This window comes from Alexandromys fortis, unplaced genomic scaffold (assembly GCF_014885135.2).
Source record: "Alexandromys fortis isolate MF-2015 unplaced genomic scaffold, M_Fortis_MF-2015_v1.1 scaffold_31, whole genome shotgun sequence".
Lineage (NCBI taxonomy): Eukaryota > Metazoa > Chordata > Mammalia > Rodentia > Cricetidae > Alexandromys > Alexandromys fortis.
In genome coordinates this window covers 13,863,029-13,882,828 of record NW_026067974.1, presented here as the reverse complement: position 1 = coordinate 13,882,828, position 19,800 = coordinate 13,863,029, and the positions used below count along the sequence as shown (strand labels likewise).

The 19,800-nt window shown below is 50.6% G+C and overlaps 1 protein-coding gene across 1 annotated transcript; it reads left to right on the top strand.

Annotated features, from left to right (window-relative positions):
* Positions 1-269: 269 nt before the first annotated feature.
* On the top strand, positions 270-19,502 carry Meox1 (mesenchyme homeobox 1). Its single transcript, XM_050156519.1, has 3 exons — positions 270-1,007; positions 16,524-16,696; positions 18,319-19,502. Exons 1-3 carry the CDS (start codon positions 545-547, stop codon positions 18,439-18,441), a joined length of 759 nt encoding a protein of 252 aa, XP_050012476.1. The 5' UTR covers positions 270-544; the 3' UTR covers positions 18,442-19,502.
* The last annotated feature ends 298 nt before the right edge of the window (positions 19,503-19,800 follow it).

The following is a 19,800-nucleotide window of genomic DNA, read 5'->3' as shown; positions in this document are numbered from 1 at the left end:
CCATTAGAAGTGGGTATAATGTTTCTGATGATAGTGTTGCCTGCTCGGGCTTTGGTTGGAGGGGACCTTGTGTGAGTGGGCTGACCCCTCCCTCTCCTCGCTCACATTTCACTTCAGAAATCTGTCCCTCTCTCCCCACCGCAGGATTTAAAAGTGTGTCTCTACCGCGAGTCCAGCCCTCGGCAGGCCTTCACTCAGAGTCCCCGGGAAGGGAGCTTGTCAGTATGGGTGTGTCAGAGATAGAACAGACAAAATGTTTAGTGCCCTAGGCAACAAATACATGCATAAGGGACCCCGACAGTCGGCGTGTGTCAGGGGGCAGAAAGGCAGCCGTGAAGCCTAGACAGGTGTGGGCATGCACATGTGTATTACTGGCCACGTGTTTGTGGACGTGGAGGCAAAATTTTTGTTTCGTTTCCTGGGGAAACTTTTTCACTCAACATTTTCCTCTACTGTTTATTTTTTTTTTTAAATTACCAAACTCTGTATAGAAAAAGTGCGGGGCAAAATCCTTGAATAGACTGAGGCAGGCAGCGGACAGCAGATGGATCCGGTAACCAACAGCTGCGTGAGGAACCCTCACCCTCCCGCCCCTTTCTGGGGCTGCCTTCGAAACCCCCACTCGGAAGGTAGCAGCGCCTCAGGGCTGTCCCATTATCCACCAACCCCATTTTCCTTCCACCAAAAATCAGATTTCCCAGCGCCAGCAGCATACCCCGACTTCTCTGCTTCCTGCCTGGCAGCCACTCCACACAGCCTGCCCCGGACCGAGCGCATCTTCAACGAGCAACATCCTGCCTTCCCACAGACCCCTGACTGGCACTTCCCTATCTCCGAAGTCGGCCAAAGGCTCAACCCGGACCCCGCTGGGAGCGCCAGAGAGATGGGGGCCGGCAGCCCGGGCCTGGTAGATGGCACAGGAGGCTCCGGTGAGGATTACATGATACTTGGGAGCACCGCCAGTGAGCCTGAGAAGAAATTGTCCAGAAGGAAAAAAGAACGGTCAGGTAGGTGGTGATGGGAAGAATTTACCATGCCTGTTACTGCATCACCCTGGGCAAGTTGTTTGCCCTCTCAGAGCCTAGGGGTCCTTACTGGAAAAGGTGTTGTCTAATTTACTCCAGGGTGGGAGAAGTCTTATACTGTAGAAGTTCTAGAATTCTCTGGTGATAGGGCTGGTATGTTTTCTGGGTCTCTGCAAAGAACGGGTGTGAACAAATGCCATATGTGGCCAGGGAGGATTGGAAGGCTACATGGAATGGGGTTTCGGGGTTCACACTGGTGAGGTCTGCAGAGGGCTCTTGCTGGGCTAGGCTGCCTCTGACTCACACGTGACCACACTCAAGCGGCAGCCAATGGTCCCAGAGCCATTGCTGAAGCCTGGGGGTTAAGACGGCCGCAGGGTCTGGGTGGGTAGACCCTATATCAGGAGCCCAGAGGCAGAGGAGCAGGTCTGTGTCGGGGATAGGAGAGATGAGGGGAATAGGGAGAGTGGGGTTTAGGCAAACTACCCAGAGGTATTGCCACACAGAGGTGGTGCCTACATTTAGTGGACAGCTCACCTTGACAAAATCTGGCGGGGCTTCAGGGACTCGACAAAGGAGAACTTGCTGGGTTTCTCTTTGTAAGCCCCCTCTGACCTAGTGTATATCCGGAGTATTCACCTTTTCCTGAGCGCTAGACCCTAGAAAAAAGGTCTTGTCTCTCTGAAGAGCTCAGGCTGAGAGGAAGAGGAGACCTGGAGGTTGTTCCCTGAGTGCCTAGGGGTGAAGGTGGGGGAGCAGGGCAGGGCGGGAATGAAGGAAGGAAATTCCAAGTGTTGGGAGCTACAGACAGCAGTTTTTGTTGGTTTGTATTTCAAGTCCCACAAGTTTGCAAAATGGAGACTGTAGGCGTGGTTGGCATCTCCATTCCACACTGTGAAACCAGGGTTTGAGGGAACCCTGGGCACGAGACCATAATCCAGTACTCAGTACTCAGGAGACTGAGGCAGGAAGACCTAGAAGTCCAGGTTAACCTGGACTTTTCTGTTTTGAGGGTGAAAGTCTCTTGTCTGGAAATCAGACAAACCATCTTTGGTCCTCTAAGAAGTGAAATGAGCCCCTGGATTCTAAGCTCCAAACTCTACACCTTCAGAAGATTCCTGCCCGATCCTCAGGTGGTATTGATCCCGAGGCTTGAGGCTCCTTCTGGATATACTGACAGTGGGTAGGGATATGACCACAGTGTATGCTCGTGGCTAAGGGGAGGGGCTTTTTACAGTCCCCACAGGGGGCTCTAGATCTGGCAGGTGGGATCAACCATTTTGACTAACTCAGCTGAGTGAGCCCTTTGGAAGGTTAGAGCAGGTGCCAGCCCCTCCCAGGTGGAGCTGGCACCGAGGTAGGGCTACAGCTCTCTCCTTGGCAGTGCCTGCCACTCTTGTTCCTCCAGTTCTGTGGACATCTTGCAGCATCTAGCCACTTTCCAGGAGACTGAGGGTATAGGGAAAGGAGCTGGGAGATTTCTGGACTCAGGCAAAGTCTCAGCAAAACCCAATGACCCATCTTCCCTTTTGGCAAGTAGCCAATAGCAGGGCTTTAGAGAGTGAGCATGCCCGTGGCTCATCTGAAAGCCTGCCTCTGACTCGGAAAGACTCCCACTCATGGGGTGCACTGGGTCCTCTCACTTGGGACTCTTGCAGATTTCCAGTGGAACAGACGGCGGGCGTGGGGCCCAGGGAGCTGACTTTCCCTCCAGCCCATGTGGCTGGTCAGCGGGGAGATCTTTATTGCCCAGGTGCTTGCCTCTGCTGTTGGAATTTAACTGCGGAGGAAGGAGGAGGCAGGAGGGTCAGCTTCCCAAGGGCCTCACGGTGGGGGGGGGGGTCACAGCAAGGCTCACAACTGACTACAGAATCTGGAACTCTCAAAAGAGACAAACCCACGGAAAAGTCCCCAAGTTCCCCCAAGAGCTGCAGTCCCCCCACCCTCTGACTAATGGTTTTTACTGTTGTTGTTCATCATAGATTCCTATGAGGGCCTGGGAGCCCAACCTAGAGCCTGGTGCATGTCTGGAAAGGGTTTCACCACTGAGCTACATCCCCAGATGGTTAATTTTGATCCTTGTTTGTTGTGTTTTGTTTACTTGAGACAGGATCTCAAGGAGGCCAGGTTGGCCTCAAACTCATTTGTAGCCAAGGCTAGCCTTGAACTTCTTGATGCTTGTGTCTCTGCTTCCCAATGTGCTCAAACACTATTTGTCTTGATTGCTGGGATTCGGGGTGCCTCATTCAGGTCCCCATAAGCCAGCCCAGGAAGGTTGACTAGCCTTGACCACTGGGTTGGAAGGATGGGATTCTTGCTACTTGGGGAAAGCTGTTACCTTCTTGCTGCCTCTACTTCCGGAACTGAGAATTGGGACTGGAACAATGTCACTTACACCCAGAGCAGCTGCGATTGTTAAGTACAGTGATCTGAAATTTCACATTGCTTCTGGTGCGCTGTAAAAGTCCCTTAGCAGCTGTGGCTGATCGCAAGTCCACATTGTCTGAACTAAGCCTTTATTTTTTTTTCAAAGTTACTTTTATTTATTTATTTATCATGTATACAATATTCTGTCTGTCTGTATGCCCGCAGGCCAGAAGAGGGCACCAGACCCCATTACAGATGGTTGTGAGCCACCATGTGGTTGCTGGGAATTGAACTCAGGACACTTGGAAGAGCAGGCAATGCTCTTAACCTCGGAGCCATCTCTCCAGCCCCTGAACTAAGCCTTTAGAACAGTGGTTCTCAACCTGTGGGTCTCCACTCCTTTGGGTGTCAAACAAACCTCTTTGCAGGGGTCACCTAGGAGCACCAGAAAACAAAAATATTTACATTACAATCCATAACAGTAGCAAAGTTACAGTTATGAAGTAGCAATGAAAATCATTTTATGGTTGGAGTCACCACAATATGAGGGACTGTACCAAAGGGTCATGGCATAAGGAAGGTTGAGAACCATTGCTTAAGAACACAGAAAGAGGGCTGGGGGTGGAGGTCAGTGGGTAGAGGACAGGAGCACGCCTGAAGTCTCCCCCACCCCCACCCTGCAGTTCTCTCCTCAATACTCCACAAATAAGATGCCACAGTGAATGCCTGGAATCCCGGCACCTAATAGGGGAGGCAGGAGAATTAGAAGTTCAAGATGGTCTCTTGCTTGATAGAGTTCCAGGCCAACCTGGGATACATACATACATACATACATACATACATACATATATATATACACACACATATCAGGAATATATATCAGGAATAATCGAATTGAATATTCCAGATAGAGCGTCTCAGAAGTTACTGGGTCGGTGGGATGTATGAAATTCTTGCAATCCTTCTGTCCTAAACCCCAGTAGTGATCAATTAGCGCTTTAGTCAGAGCTGTGGAGGTAGGCGGAGGGACGGACGGATGCTAAATTGTGTCTCACATTGCTGTCCCAGGAGGCTCCAGGCATGGACTCTGCACCCATCTTTATCATCACCAGCGTCCGCAACCCACCCCTGCTCTGCTACTCCCCCCCTCCCGCCACGCCCAGTTACCCCCACCCCCCGCCCTGCAACGATCAAGAAAGACGGGTGTCCCTCCCCCCACCCCAAGAGGTCTCAGGAGACCCGCAGCGCAATCTTATCTTACCTACCCCCAGCCCTGCCCAGGGGTGTTAAAGACCCCTACTGGCAGGGACAGCTGCGAAGCCACTGCTGTTTCCCCCTAAACTGTCTGGCTACTGCTGTTGTCTTTAATTTATGGGAACGGGGGATTTCTCGGTGACTTCCTGACGGGGTTCAAGGGAAGGTTGCCTGTGACCAGCGCGGCTGCCCTGCTGCCTGGGAGCAGCTCTGGGCGCCCAGGGTCCCTGCGATCCCATTCTCAATCGGCCAAGCGGCGCCTTTGTCAGCCTCGGCGTGTCTCAGCTTCCTTCGGAGCCTGGGCCTGCGGCTCCTGGGACCTGGTCCTGCCCCGAATTCTACCCTTTGAGGTCTTCTCTCCAAGGCCCGCACAACTACCCAAACCCTCAAACCTTCTTTATTCTTTCCCTCTCTCCCTCTCTTCCTCCCTCCCTCCCTCCCTTCCTCCCTCTCTTCCTCTCTCTGTCTCTCCTCTCTGGTCCCTACTCTCTTTCACTCCTTTTCCTCCTGTCTTCACTCTTTCTCCCTCACCCACTCTCCTCCTTCTCCTCCCCCTTCCTCTTCCTCCTTCTCCTCCTCCCCTCCTACATCCAGTCTTTTAGTCTTGATTCCCTGATTTGGCCCTTTAGCCCTGGTGTTTCCCTTCTCCCAGTCTACACATTCTAATATCCAGCTCAAAAGCCACCCGTGCTGACTGTACCCTCCCTCCCCTGTTCAAAACCTGCGGCTGTATCGTCCACAGCATCACACCAGTGAGAGCAAGAGTCAGAAAGCTTCAACTTTGCGGAGGTGTGGTAGCTGCACCTGAAATCCCAGTAGGCTGGGAAAGGAGGGTGACAAAGTTGAGGCTAGCCTGAGCTACACAGAGAGGGCTGTCTCAAACAGGGAAGCTACTGATGGTAGCGTGGTTCTAGAACCTGCGCCGATTTCCTGTTTCCTGGCTTTGCTCGCAACTTCGTAAAGGGACTTGAGGGAGATTTCTAAATGTGGACGATCTTTGGGAAATCTTTTTTTCTTCTCGTGGTCCAAAACACACAGCAGAACATTCGGCATCTTTACAATTCTGAAATGACCTTTTATAGCAGCCAACCGCAGATCCACTGTCCTAGGACAGAGTTCCAGAACCGTTTCATCTTGCAAACTGGAGTTTCTCTTTGGACTAGATCCCCCAATCTCCTGGCAGCTGCCTGTCTCTCAGTAGGAGTTTGGGAGTTATAGGTACCTCGTGCATGGACTCAGGAAGCGGTTGTCTTTTTTTGTTACTGGCTTATTCCACTCCGCAGCTAGGACTTGAATCAGGTTCTTAGACCCTGAACTGGTCAGTCCTCAAGTTTTGTTGACGTTGTAGCACACAGCCAGGATTTCTTCCTTTTAAGACTGAGCAATATTTCACTGTTTGTTTTTGTCACAAATCCCTTATTGGCTCATTGCTGGTGGACATTTGGGCTGCTTCCATCACTAGGCAATTGTGAGTACACTTCGGGAAACGAGTACCTTTGACCTAGATGTATACCCACAACGGAATGGTTGGGTCATGTGGTTATTCTATGTTTAATTTGGGGGGGAGGTGTTTGTTGTTTTTTGTTTGTTTGTTTGTTTGTTTGAGACAGGGTTTCTCTATGTAGCTTTGGAGCTTGTCCTGAACTCACTCTATAGACCAGGCTGGCCTTGAACTCACAGAGCTCTGTCTGCCTCTGCCTCCCCAGTGCTGGGAGTAAGAGTGCACATTTATCATTTGTATATAGGCGGGTTGCTGATTTTTTTTTTGTTAATGTGGTTTTTTGTTTGTTTGTTTTGAGACAGGATTTCTCTGTCTATCTTTGGTGTAGACCAGGCTGACCTCGAACCCACAGAGATCCACCTACCTCTGCCTCCCAAGTGCTGGGATTAAAGGCACGCGCCACCACCACCGCCTGGCTTTTTTAGTTAATTTTGTATTCAACCACTTCACTGAAGTTGTTTATCAGCTGTATGAGTTCTCTGGTAGAATTTTTGGGGTAGCTTATGTATATTATATATCATCTGCAGTGATAGACTTCTTCCTTTCCAATTTGTATCCCCTCGATCTGCTTCATTTGTCTTGTTGCGCTAGCTAGAATGACAAACACGGTATTGACTAGATATGGAGAGAGTAGACAGCCTTGTCTTGCTCCTGATTTTAGTGGAATTTCAGCCCCGTGTGTGTATGTGTGTGTGTGTGTGTGTGTGTGTGTGCACGCGCGCACGCATATATAAAGTCTTCCCTTTACCGCTTGTGGCAGAGCTGTCTTCTTCCCACTGTGTAGCCTTGGCCACCTACTGAGGGCTAACCTCGGGCTCCCCCCTCTTTCTTTCCTGCTCATCTGTCTTTATATCAGTTGATTATCTTAGATTTATAATACGCTTTGAAATTAGGAGGCCCAAGGCTCCCAGTTTTCTTTCCTTCGAAGATTATCTTGGCTATTTGGAGTCCTTTGACATCCTATTTTCATAAGAATTTAAGATTTGGAGGCTGGAAAAATGGCTCAGAGGTCTGGAGCATTGGCTGCTCTTCCAGAAGACCCAGGTTCAATTCCCAGCACCCACATGCCAGCTCACAACTGTCTAACTCCAGTTCCAGGGGATCTGACACCTTCACACCAATGCATGTAAAATGTTCATAAAGTTAAATAAATTATTTTTAAAAGGTCATGTTTAAAAAAAAAAAAAGAATTTAGCGTGCGCCACCAGGAGGCAGAGGTAGGCGAATCTCTGTGGGTTCGAGGCCAGCCTGGTCTAGAAGGCAGGACAGGAACCAAAAGAAGCTAAGGAGAAACACTGTCTCGAAAAAAAAGAAAGAAAGAAAGAAAGAAAGAAAGAAAGAAAGAAAGAAAGAAAGAAAGAAAAGAATTTTGAATTTGTTTGTGGGATAAAATGTCGGGATTTTGACAGGGTTTATATTGAATTTGCTACGGTGCTCTGCAGTGTGAACATTTTAACAATACTCTCTTCTAGTCTGTGAACACAATGTCTTCTGTTTGTTCATGTTTAGTTTCTTCCAGAAACGTCCTGTGGCTGTCAGGATATAGGCCCTCTGTCTCTTTGGTTCAGTTTATTCTTTTTTTTTTTAATTTTATTTATTATGTATGCAATATTCTGTCTGCACGCATGCCTGAAGAGGGCACCAGACCTTATCACAGATGGTTGTGAGCCACCATGTGGTTGTTGGGAATTGAACTCAGGACCTCTGGAAGAGCAGGCAATGCTCTTAACCGCTGAGCCATCTCTCCAGCCCTGGTTCAGTTTATTCTTGAGTGTTTTTAATGCTTTTTTTTTTTTTTGGTTTTTTGAGACAGGGTTTCTCTGTAGCTTTGGTTCCTGTCCCGGAACTAGCTCTTGTAGACCAGGCTGGCCTCGAACTCCCAGAGATCCGCCTGCCTCTGCCTCCCGAGTGCTGGGATTAAAGGCGTGCGCCACCACCGCCCGGCCTTAATGCTGTTATTTTAACTTACCTTTGGTGTCCTTCATATGTTTAGACACAGTAACTTCTGTACTTTCATTTACAACTTGATGAATTTATCAACTCTAAGTTCTTGTTTGTGGGACCCCTAACATTTCCTACATGCAAGATGGTGACATCTGTCAAGATAATCTTACCTTGCTGGGTTTTTTTATTAAAAAAATTAATTTTTTTTTTACTTTTCATGTATGCGTGTTTTGTCTGCATGTGTATCTGTGCACCATGTGTGTGCAGTATCCATGGAGGCCAGAAGAGGGTGCCAGAGTCCCTGGATATGGAGTTACAGATAGTTGTGAGCCACCATGTAGATGTTGGGAACTGAACCCAGGACCCCTGCAAAAGCAAGAGTGCTCTTCATGTCTGTGTCATCTCTCCAGCCTGGCCTGATGGCTCTGCTTGGGACTCTAGTGCTGTGTTACTGGGTATGACATGGTGGGTATCTCCACCTTGTTCCTGATCCTGGAGGGGAAGCTTGAGATTTTTCACCCCTGAGTATGATACTAGAAGCGGACTTTTCACATAGGGCCTTTATTGGGTTGAGGTCATTTCCTTTTACTGTACGTTTCTTTAGCAATCTTTTTTCTTCCCTTCCTCCCTTCCTTCCTTCTCCCTCTCTCCCTCCCTCCCTCTCTCTCTCTTTTCTTTCTTTCTTTCTTTCTTTCTTTTTTTCAAGATAGGGTCTCATATATCCCTGGCTGTCCCGCTGTCCCAGAACTCACTCTGTAGACCAGGCTGGCCTTAAACTCACAGAGATCTGCCTGCCTCTGCCTCCCAAGCGCTGGGATTAAAGGTGTGTGTCACTACTCCCAGCAAGAATCCTCTCTCTGCCTCCCTTGTTGCACACTTGGACTGTGCCATATTCCTAGCTCCATGGTGTCATCAACCCCAGGTGACCCTGCATCTTCTCTCAAACGGAAAGATCTAGAGGGCCAGAAGGAGGCCGGATTCCTCTTTCGAGTCTTCCTGGTGACGCATTCGCACATAGGAGGCTCTCTTTCAACTTCTACTCTACTGCAGCCTGGCATTCCTTCATTCCTTCATTCCTATCCTTCATTCATTCTCTCTATTGTCTCGCCCTCTCTGTGAGAGCATGCCACACTGCCTGGCACGAAGGTTTCCATCCCGTGCCATGTGTCTGAAATGCATCAGGACTATGGAAGTCTCACTTATAAGGGTGTTTTCCAAAGCAACAAACTTCAATTTTGAAACCAGCCCAGAGTCAAGGTGCATAAACACGTGGGCTGGGCTGACTGAAGGACCCTCCGTGGAACAGGGGGTCAGAGGAGCCAAAGCACCCTTCTCTCTTCAGTCTCTCCCCGGGGCAGGCTGCATCTTGGGAGGCTGTCAGAGCCACGGCCATCTGCCACCAGCCAGGCCTGCTCTGTCCTTAGGTTCCCTGGTAAACTGTCACTGCAGTGCTGGGCGCTGAGTTTTGAGGGATGAGTAGCTTTTGCCTCTCTTCTGCCGTCTCAAACCCGGAGCAAGGAAAATCCACCTTAGGGCCCTTCATGGCCAGTGCGGGAGGCGAGAACAACTTGGTACTTGCCTGTGTCCCTCTGGGTGTCTCTTGCCTCTTACTTTACTGCCCTGTTCTTCCTTGAAAAACAGGCCCAGCTCCAGAGAGGTCCTCCGGTCTCGGCTGTGTCTGAGCTCAGAGGCCTGAGCACAAATCTTTCACCTGCTGGGGTTCCTGACCATGCAGAGCTGCAGAGTTCTAGAAAGAGTGGGTTTCTGCTGAGGCAGAAGATCCTGCTGGACATCTAAGACAAGAAGGTCTGAAGACCCTTTAGGCCGTGAGCAGGCCAGCCAAAGGGCAACATTAGCACTGTCCACTGTCTTGGCAGGGCCGAGCTCAGGAACTGCCTGCTCACTGGCCTGTCACTCTGGCTTAACAGGGGCACCAGGACACAGGGAGGAGGGGCTTTAGAAGCAGGTCCTATGTTCCCTGCAGGCCCCGGAGGCAGCACCTCACCCTAGATCCCTCTTTGCCCCCTCACTGGCCCTTCCTTATCCATCTCTCCACCTCTGGCCCAGACACACCCATCCTTGACTGTTCTGTGGTATTTTCCTGTTTTCTTTGCTCTCAGTGTAAAGGAACTGTGTGGGCAGTGGCTCCAGGTCCTGAAGCCTACACTTCCCTTGGTGACAGCAAATGAGGACATCTGAAACTCAAAAACACAAAGCCCAGCACTGCCTGTGCCTTTCCAGTTCGTCACAAAAGCTGTCCCCAGGCCTGGGGGCATGGCTTAGTGATAAAATGCTCACCTGGCTGATGAGGACCTGGACCAGTTCTCTGGGAACATACATGTGGTGGTGGGTGGGGTGGACACAGACATGCACATACATATATACACACACACTGATGCTCCCGCCTCCATTCCGTCAGCTCCCCTCCTGCACCCCTTTTGTCTCACTGCACCTTGAACTCCTCTACTGTCTTCACAGCCCCTCATGGTCTTGTCCTCCTCTTCCCATCACTACTGCCCACCCTCTCTGCTCCACCCTGGCAGGGACTCTCAGTGAAGACTACCCTGGAACCAGGCATGCCTGTTCCAGAAGGATCTGGTGCCCCCTCCCTGCTGGGAATTCCCCTGCCCCACCACTGGGCTTTATGTCTCTTCATGCACCCACAGGACCGTGGTGGGGTCTAGACATTGGCATGGTGTTAGCACCTGGTGAAAAAGTCAAGCCGAGCTCAGGAAGGCAGGCAGGTCCCAGATGTGAACATGCAACTGGCCTCTCACTGTCTCTGTCTGATTCCTGCCTGCCTCCGGAGACTCTCCAATCTCCGTCTGCCGGTAAAGGTACCAGGCCCAGGAGTGTGGTAAAGTATCTGCTTCAAGACAGTTCAGGAGACTACAGACTCGCCTTTCAGAGGGCTTGCCCAGGTATCACCCCAGACACACACACTTCCTCTCTCCTCCCTGGGAAGTCCCACTGAGGCAGACCTAGCCCCTGACCTGGGCATTGTCCCCAGAGCACCTTGAAGTAAAGCTTCTGTGGTCATCATTTCCTGAGGTAGCATGACAAATGACTGTTGCCTTAAACTGGCCCCTTAGGCAAGCCCTGTGGCCTCTGGATCTTAATCTCTTCATTTGTTCAATGGGCTCATATGTATCTTTCCTGCCTCACAGAATAACTAACATGAGAGGCTGGGGTGTGGCTCAGTGGGAGGCACTTGCCTGGTGCGTATGAGCTCTGAGTCCTATCCATAGCGCTACGAAAGAAAAAATAACATGGATAGTAAGAGGCCATAACAGGAAGCAGACTGATTTCTATGTAAGCCACTTCCTATCAAGGAGACTTGAGTTCCTGGCCCCAGGCTACCACCAACTTGCTGTGTGTCCATAGACAGACCCCTTGCCATCCCTCTGCTCATCTGCAAAATCAGCAAATGGCGTGAGATCATTCCTGAGTCCCCTTCTTTTCCTGCTCCACCATTCTGTGATCCGGGTGTCAATTTGAAAGCCCCAAAGAAGTTTCTGTCTGGGAGAAAGAAATCTTTCCTTCACTGCAAAATGCTGTTGAACACAGAGCATAATGCTTTCCGTCTGGCCTGTTAGAAATGACGGAAAACGGCGCAGTGGAGTTGGGGAGCAGAGGTGCAGCACCCCCGGGAGGCGTGTTCCACTGAGTCTGTCTACCCTCTCTGTCACCCTGATAAGGCCGTCTGCTAACTTGCGGAAATACTGCCAGGTCTGACAGCTCCTTCTGAAATGATTTCCCTGGGCTGATGTTAAAGCCCATGGTGGGAACCACAATCACACACACACATCCTGTTTGCATTTCTTTGGGCACGGCTGAGTGTCCCCTTGTGGTCCCGCTTGGTCTGAGGGCTGTGCAATATGGGCAGATGGGGGGGGCAGCTCCTCACTAACCACAGAGCGAGTCAGCAGTGTGCTCGCCTCCTCCCTCCACAGTCCTGGACGGAGGATGGTTACTCTGCCACAGTGCCTGAGTCCCATGGAAGGCTCTAGCAATAGCAACTGGCAGTGGCCACAGCTGCCGACCTACAGAAGAGGAGATGGGAAAGAGGTGCCCCAAAGACAGATGTTTAAAGACATCCTTAGCTCGCACCTGTAATTCCCATTCCTGGGAAGCTGGGGCAGAAGGTTACACATAAATGTTAGGATGGTTTGAGATACATAGTGAGTTCTGAGACAGCCCATCCCCTTGTCTTGAGGAAGGGAGAGAGGGAGAGAGTGAGGATGGATGGGCAGGCAGGCAGGCATGCATGCATCCTTTGTACACAGGTCTGGGATGTGGTACCCTCTGATCACCTCTAGGTCTGTGAAATCATCATTCAAACATCACAGCCAATAGGATGTCTCCTGGCAGTTCTTTCAGATCGGCTCAGCTGTGTGCCTGTGCCAAGCACCTTCCAGCAGGCTAACATGTCATCAGCCTCATTTTGACTTCTGAGCAGCCTTATGCTCGTGATGGGCGCAGCTATTCTTGTCTTGTAAGTGAGGAAACTATGACCTGGAGAACTGCAGGGCGTCTCCTCTAAGGTCAGGAAGCTCCTCCCTGAGGTCAGTACCTGCAGGTGCCAAGACCCAGGCTCTCCAGGGGGTTTTCTGAAGCCTCTGCCAACACAGCTCCCCTCCCCAGGGTCAGGGAAGGGAACTCTGCATGCGGAAGAGAAACTCCCTAGGGGTATTCTGAGCTTTGGTCTGAGGGCCATGGAAAGATGAACGGGAGCTTTGCGACAAAACAATGAACAACACACGTCAGCTGGGACTCAAGGGAGCAAGGGGGACAGTCTAAACAAGATCATCCACGGCTGCAAGGGCCTCCAGTTCCTCCAGGCCTGAAGGAAAAGCAAAAGAATTAGGGGAAGCAGATAAGAGTGTTTGTTGGGCTCATGGCTTGGGAGAAAACTCTGATATCAGTTCTTCATGGGGATGAGGATCCCCCATCTGATCCTATTATTTTATACATGGGGAGACAGATCCAGAAAGGGGAGGCAGGAGGCTCTCAACAGACATACATATTGTAGGGGCTGGGGAGATGGATTAGAGGCTATGAGCACTGGCTGCTCTTCCAGAGGACCAGGGCTCACTTCCTAGCACCTACGTGGGAGGCTCACACCCTTCTGGAACTCCAGTTCCAGGGAATCTCATGCCCTCTTCTGGCCTTCGGCATCAGGCATGCACACACGGTGCACAAACATACATGGAAGCAAAACATCCACAGATACAACATTATTTTTAAAAACGAATGCTACACTCCGTGGTCGGTGCGTGAGTTCCCTCGAATGCACATGAACTTTCGCATGAACTGCGCATGTGCACATTTCCCGTGCGCATTCACACTGTGAGCTATGTGTGAATCCGAGCCTGTGAACTGTGTATCTCAGGCCGGAAGGGCTAGGGAAGCCCTCACACACCTTGTCTGGATAAAATGTCGCAGGCTTTTTCATACTGTTACGATACAGTTCCTAACTCCTTCTGCTGCTTCTGTCTCGTCACCTGTGATCGTGACAAGAGCTTGTCTGTCCCACTCTGGGAAGCTGATGAGGGACCCAAGTGTTCTCACTGTGGGAGAAAATGCGAGAGAATCGCCATTGACCCTGTCTGAAGAAGAAACAATGGACGAGTAAAATCCAGCTGTCATTAACCCCGTTCCAGATTTTTCAAGGGCATCTCATAGAATTGAAACATTGGAACAATTAATATCTTGGTATTTGCCCTGTAACGTGGGTTTTCAGAGCATTCCCGCACACATCTGCTTCTCTGGGTCTTCATGAAGACACGGAGACCATGACTACGCTGTTGTGTTTTGAGAGTGGCCTTGGCTAGGCAGTGGTGCATTAACTATAGGCCCAGCACTAGGACCGTGAAGGCAGGAAGAAGAGTTCAAGTCATCTTCCACTACCTATTAAGCTTGAGCCCGTTCAAAATGAAATTTTGTCTTTAAAAAAATTAACTTTGCAAGTAAATGCTTTATTTTCTCCAATTTCTTGAAAAAGAGAGTGGAGATTGAATCCGCAGTAAAATTCCCCTGGCTCTTCCACTCCCCGCAGCTGTGATGAGGAGGGGCTGGGGAACACCGTGGGCCCCCGGGACGGGAGTTTGTGGACACCCGGAATCTCAGCGGTTCCCCAGCTTCCTGGCCTCAACCGGCTGAGCAGTGCTCCGGGAAGCCTTCGCATCCGCTGCGTGACCGACCCTCCTGGGCCAGCCGCCAGAAGGGTTAGTGGCGCTGGTAGGCGCCAAGGCCGGAGGACTCCTAGGGGACCCGCCCCGGGACTACACGTCTTTCCTACCTTCCCATCCAGCCCACGCTCCAGCATCCCGGACGGGGTCTGGGACTGCCTTCTCTGGCCAGGAGCCAGCGGCCACTGGGCAGAGATCCGGCCGCCACAGACTCTTACCTCTCCTAGCCTGGGGGAGTCCACCGCGGACCCCATAGGGAGCTGAGCCACAAGCGCCCTCCCCCACCACGCTCCCTCGCCCACCAGCCACCCTCCTGAGCGTTTGTCCCGGACCCAGGCAGCTGGATGGGGAGATGTCAGCTAAAGAAACTGACAAAAGAGTTGCCTGAGAAAGTAAGCCCCCAGGCCCAGAGTTACAAACTGAATCTCGAGGTTAAAGTGGGGTCCCAGCCATCTCCACAAGTTGGCGTCGCAGCTAAGGGTGTGGGCGGTTTCCCTTGCCTGACTCATCAGGCCTGCATGCATCCTTCCACGTACCCTGCAGGTGGCTTAGGCTCAAAGCCTCTGAGGACCTCAGCTAGGTGCGGTCCAGTTAGTTCTTTTGAGGGAATGAAAGTAGACGGGAACAGCTCGCAGAAAGCGTATTTCCCTCCTCATGGTCTCCAAGACTAAAAAGAGACACGGAAGAAGAGAAAGCCCAAAGTGTTATGAGCCCTTCCCCAGGCAGGAAGGGTTCCTGTGGCAGTTGACTGTCTGACTTTGTTAACTGTTAGGTAATTGTACAGGTATGTTAGTCCCCCGCTTGTGGCCTCTCCATCACTACTGTTGCTAAGGGAGAGGCACAGCCGCCTGCTCTTGACATAAGAAAGCCCTTCAATCCTAAATACAGTCCCTCCTCTCTGCACCAGACTCCGGTTTGTAAACTCTTCAAAGATGTCTCACATTGAACCGGCAGTGGTGGTGGTACACGCCTTTAATCCCAGCACTTGGGAGGCAGAGGCAGGTGGATCTCTGTAGGTTCAAGGCTAGCTTGGTCTACAGAGTGAGTTCCAGGACAGGCTCCAAAGCTACATACAGAAACCCTGTCTCAAAAAAAAAAAAAAAAAGATATCTCATTATCTCATACTGGGACCATGTATTGACTCAAACCACCTGGGTCTGAGTCCTGCCTCCCACACTTAGTGGTTAGGTGGCTTTGTTTCTGCGTTTGGTCTGTGAAATATGGTCAATACTGAAACTATTCTGCTGGGTTAAGTGTGGAGAGGAAGAGGTAGAGGCATGGCTTAGGACTAAGCCCCTGTGTCTAACAGAAGCCCCAGACTTCCAGAATGTTCTCCAGGGTTGGCCTTCTGTAGCAATCTGAGTTTAAGCCCTAGTACCCATGTTTGAAAAAAACATTCTGGCCTGATGGTGGTGGCACACGCCTTTAATCCCAGTACTCGGAAGGCAGAAGCAGGTGATCTCTGAGTTTGAGGCCAGCCTGGTCTACAGAGTGAGTTCCAGGACAGCCAGGGCTACACAGAGAGACCCTGTCTCAAAACAAACAAACAAAAATTCTGGACAAAGTGATGAATGCCCGTAATGCTAGGACTGAGCAGATAGAGACAGGAGAATCCCTGGGGCGTACTGGTCAAGCAGTCTAGCCAAATTGATTAGATCAGGTCCAGTGAAGGACCCAAAGCTCAAAAACTAGGTAGAGGGTCAGTGAGACGGTTCAGGGGGTAAAGACACAGAAGAACCTAACAGACTAGGGTCAGCCTCTGGAATACACACACACACACACACACACACACACACACACACACACAAAGGTTGCCGAGTTTCCCATCCTGCCTCTATGAGTTTCTGATGTAAAAGGGATTTCTATTTCCCACGAGTTTTCAATTGAAGCTGCTGCTGCATGTCCCAGTGATGGGCAGCTCTCCCCTGTCCCTGTCTCACCACTGAGTGCCCTGACCAGACCAGGCATGGGGCCCAGGGCCAGAATACCAAATACCCAGAATGCCCTGGAGTCAGGCTGGGTGGGACTAGAGCCTTCAAACAGCCCAGCACAGCTTCACGTGCCTTGGGACTAATCATATTTCTAAGGGACAAGATGCTAGAAGAATTAGGGACACCATAGCTTCTCAGTGTACTTTAAAAATGAGAGAGAATGCTGCCCAGATGTTTACAGACTAACGGAAGGGAACTGGAGTCCCCACCTCGGCTCACTCATGTCTCCCCTGGGGCCTTCTCTTCACAGACAACCAGGAGAATGGGGGAAAGCCAGAAGGCAGCAGCAAGGCCCGGAAGGAAAGGACCGCCTTCACCAAGGAGCAGCTGCGGGAGCTAGAAGCCGAGTTTGCCCACCATAACTACCTGACCAGGCTCCGTAGATACGAGATCGCTGTCAATCTGGACCTTTCGGAGCGGCAGGTGGGGCCACTCTCTTTTCTAATCACCTCCCTTCCTGATTTCCCGGTCGACCCTGCCTGGAACCCCTTGCTTGCCTCTACCCAGTCAGTAGTTCTCAGCCACAGCTGTATCCGGCAATCAACCGTCCTGGGGAGATCACCCACGGAGATTCTGTAATTGGTCTGGGATGGAATTTAGGCAGTCCAGGTCCCCCCCCTCCCCGGTTCTTTTTTTTTTTCTTTTGGTTTTTTGAGACAGGATTTCTCTGTAGCTTTGGAACCTGTCCTGGAACTAGCCCTTGTAGACCAGACTGGCCTCAAACTCACAGAGATCCACCTGTCTCTGCCTCCCGAGTGCTGGGATTAAAGACGTGCCACCGCTGCTTCTCACGTGGACAAGGATTAGAACATCTGAGATCTGATTTCCACTAAACTTGGATCAGCATTTGCCTCTGATTGACCTAGGCAATTGTTTAAGTGGAGATTCTAAAAGCCAGATGTTGTGGCACCCACTTGTAAACTCAGCCCTTGGAAGTTAGAGGCAGGATAATTTTAAGTACAAGGCTACCCTGGGCTACATAGTGAGCTGAGGCCAGCCTAAGGAATTGTTTTCAAAGAAATCAAAAGATAGGCTGGGGATGGAGTTCATTGGTAGAGTGCTTGCCTAGTGTGCGGGAGACCCTGGATTTAATCCCCACACCACAAACAGCAAGGTTTCATAGGTTTATAATCCCAGCACACTGGGGAGCCTGAGGTCAGAGGACCTTAAGTCAGGGTCATCCTTAGCTGCGTAGTAAGTTCAAGGCCAGCCTGGGCTATGCGAGATCAAATTTATAAATAAATAAATGAATGAATGAATGAATAAATAAATAAATAAAATGCAGAGTCCAGGGAACAATTTTGCAGTGATAATGAGGGGGACTGGGAATCTGCACCCGAATTAAGTTCTCAGGTGGCACAAATATGCAGCTGGGTCCTGGGACACCGAGGACAGGGTCCCTGGCTTACACATTTCCTGGAAGCGTCACACCTGCTCCTGTGTGTCATAACAGGGCTAATAATATGTAATAACAGTCTCCAGATGCTAGCGTGTTCCGAAAGAGTGTTGGGTTTTGGATTAGAAGGCTTAGATTTAAATCTCGCCTCTGCCACATCCTGGCCCCGTGACCTCTGGGTTTCCATCTCTGCAATAAGTTCATAACCCTAACATCATGTGATCATGAAGGTCAGATCTTTTTTAAACGTGTATTGATCAGAGCTCTAGGAACTAAGAGGTGATGTATCAGCGTGCCAAAGGATGAAGCTAGTGATTCTGTCCTCAGTTCTAGGGATGCAGAGGCTGAGAGATTTGGGGCCCGTTTTCAAGGAGCCTGATGTCAAGGAGTGGGCAGGATGCGTAAAAGGAGGGGCCATGCGGAGTGATCTTTCAGAGAGACCCCCCTCTGCCTGACATCTGGAGACACCTGCAGGCCTCTGGGCAGATCTGTGTGTTCTCCCTTCCCTCTCAGTCCCTGGGTCCTCACGGGCTGGAGAGCCACAAGTGAGGGCTCAAGATCCCAGAGCCACTTAGCTTGAACAACAGCGTGGTGAGCCCAGGCCCACCCTGGCCCTGGAGTGAGCCTGCTCCTCTGCTTCCTCCCCCAGGTCAAAGTGTGGTTCCAGAACCGGAGAATGAAGTGGAAGCGTGTGAAGGGGGGTCAGCCCGTGTCCCCTCATGAGCAGGACCCAGAGGATGGGGACTCTGCAGCTTCTCCAACTTCAGAGTGAGATGCGCCAAAGACCCAAACCCAAGAAAGACTGAACCCCCTTTCCTACTCCTCCCACCCGGTCCTGCCATCACCTCTTCTGGACTGACCCAGAGAAGCCTCTGCGCGTCTGATGTCGACTCTTAGATGTGAAATTACCCAGTATGTGGGAGCCTTGGATTTCCCAGATGTTATAATCCCTTCCCCGGAGCTTGAATTTCCCAGACTCTCTCGAACTCCACAGTACCCACTGGTCTGGGAAAATCTAGAAACAGCACCTGGTACACTTTTTTGTGGGTCTCTTGATTGCTACCCACATCTTCTGCCATCCTCCTCCTAGATCAGGGTCTCCTCTGGGTCTGGTCCCCATCTGGCTTGTGCACAATCCCTTCCTTGGTACCAGCTGGTGACTTGTGAAAACACAACCCTCTCCAGATGTTCGCACTATTGAGCTGAAGGCTAGAAAGCGGCCCCTGTATCTAAGGATGGAGAGGATAGCGCAAGAGCTGATGGACGAGGACCGACCTAGACATGTGGACCTCTGGAGTAGAGAGTTAGTTCTCAGGCTGCGGCATCCTGTGCTCTCCAAGGACTGAGTACAAACGAGGACAGGAAAACAGCCCCTCTCCCTCCATGGAATGCCTTTTGGCCTGTCCTGCATGTTCCCTAAAGGCTGTTTTGTGAAAGAAACTCCCAGATTCACACACATGCGCAGCTCAGACCTCAGACCCAGCTTCTAAGGATTCTGCCACAAAGAGCCTTGGGCAACAGCCGCCTTAGAGGAGAGACCCCTGTGTGCTGCAGTATTAGATGCTGGGTCCCTGCTGGTGCTGCAGAAGGAGGTCAGCAAGTATTTTAATTTCTTGTGTGTAGATTTGATCATGGGTGTTTAAAAATAACCCAAGTCCCCCACCCCATAAAGACAAAAGCTGTGGAAAATGATTGTCAAATGGGATTGGGATAGCAGGTTAGAGCATGTATCATTTTCCCCCTAAAGTATACTTCATATGTTTTTTTTTCTAAGATTACATCAAGCTAATTGTGCGAGGTCAATTCACTTTGAAAAAAAAAAAAAAAAAACCTCCCAGAGAAATAAATCAACAAAAAGAAAAATGCAAGGTTTCCGGCCTTTTTCTTTATAGAATTTGGAGTCATGATTCTCGTGTGTCATGCTGGTTCTCATCTAATGATTACCCATACAATGTCTAGAAGGAAAGAGAGATGGGAGAGAAGTCACCGAGACCAAAGAACCCTCCCACAGGTTCTTCAAAAGGTGGGTGCCAGGCTGGAGAGATGGCTCAGCGACTAGGAGCACTTGCTGCTCTCTCAGAGGACAGAGTTCAGTTCCCAGCGTAGACATCAGAGCTGCCTGTAACTCTGG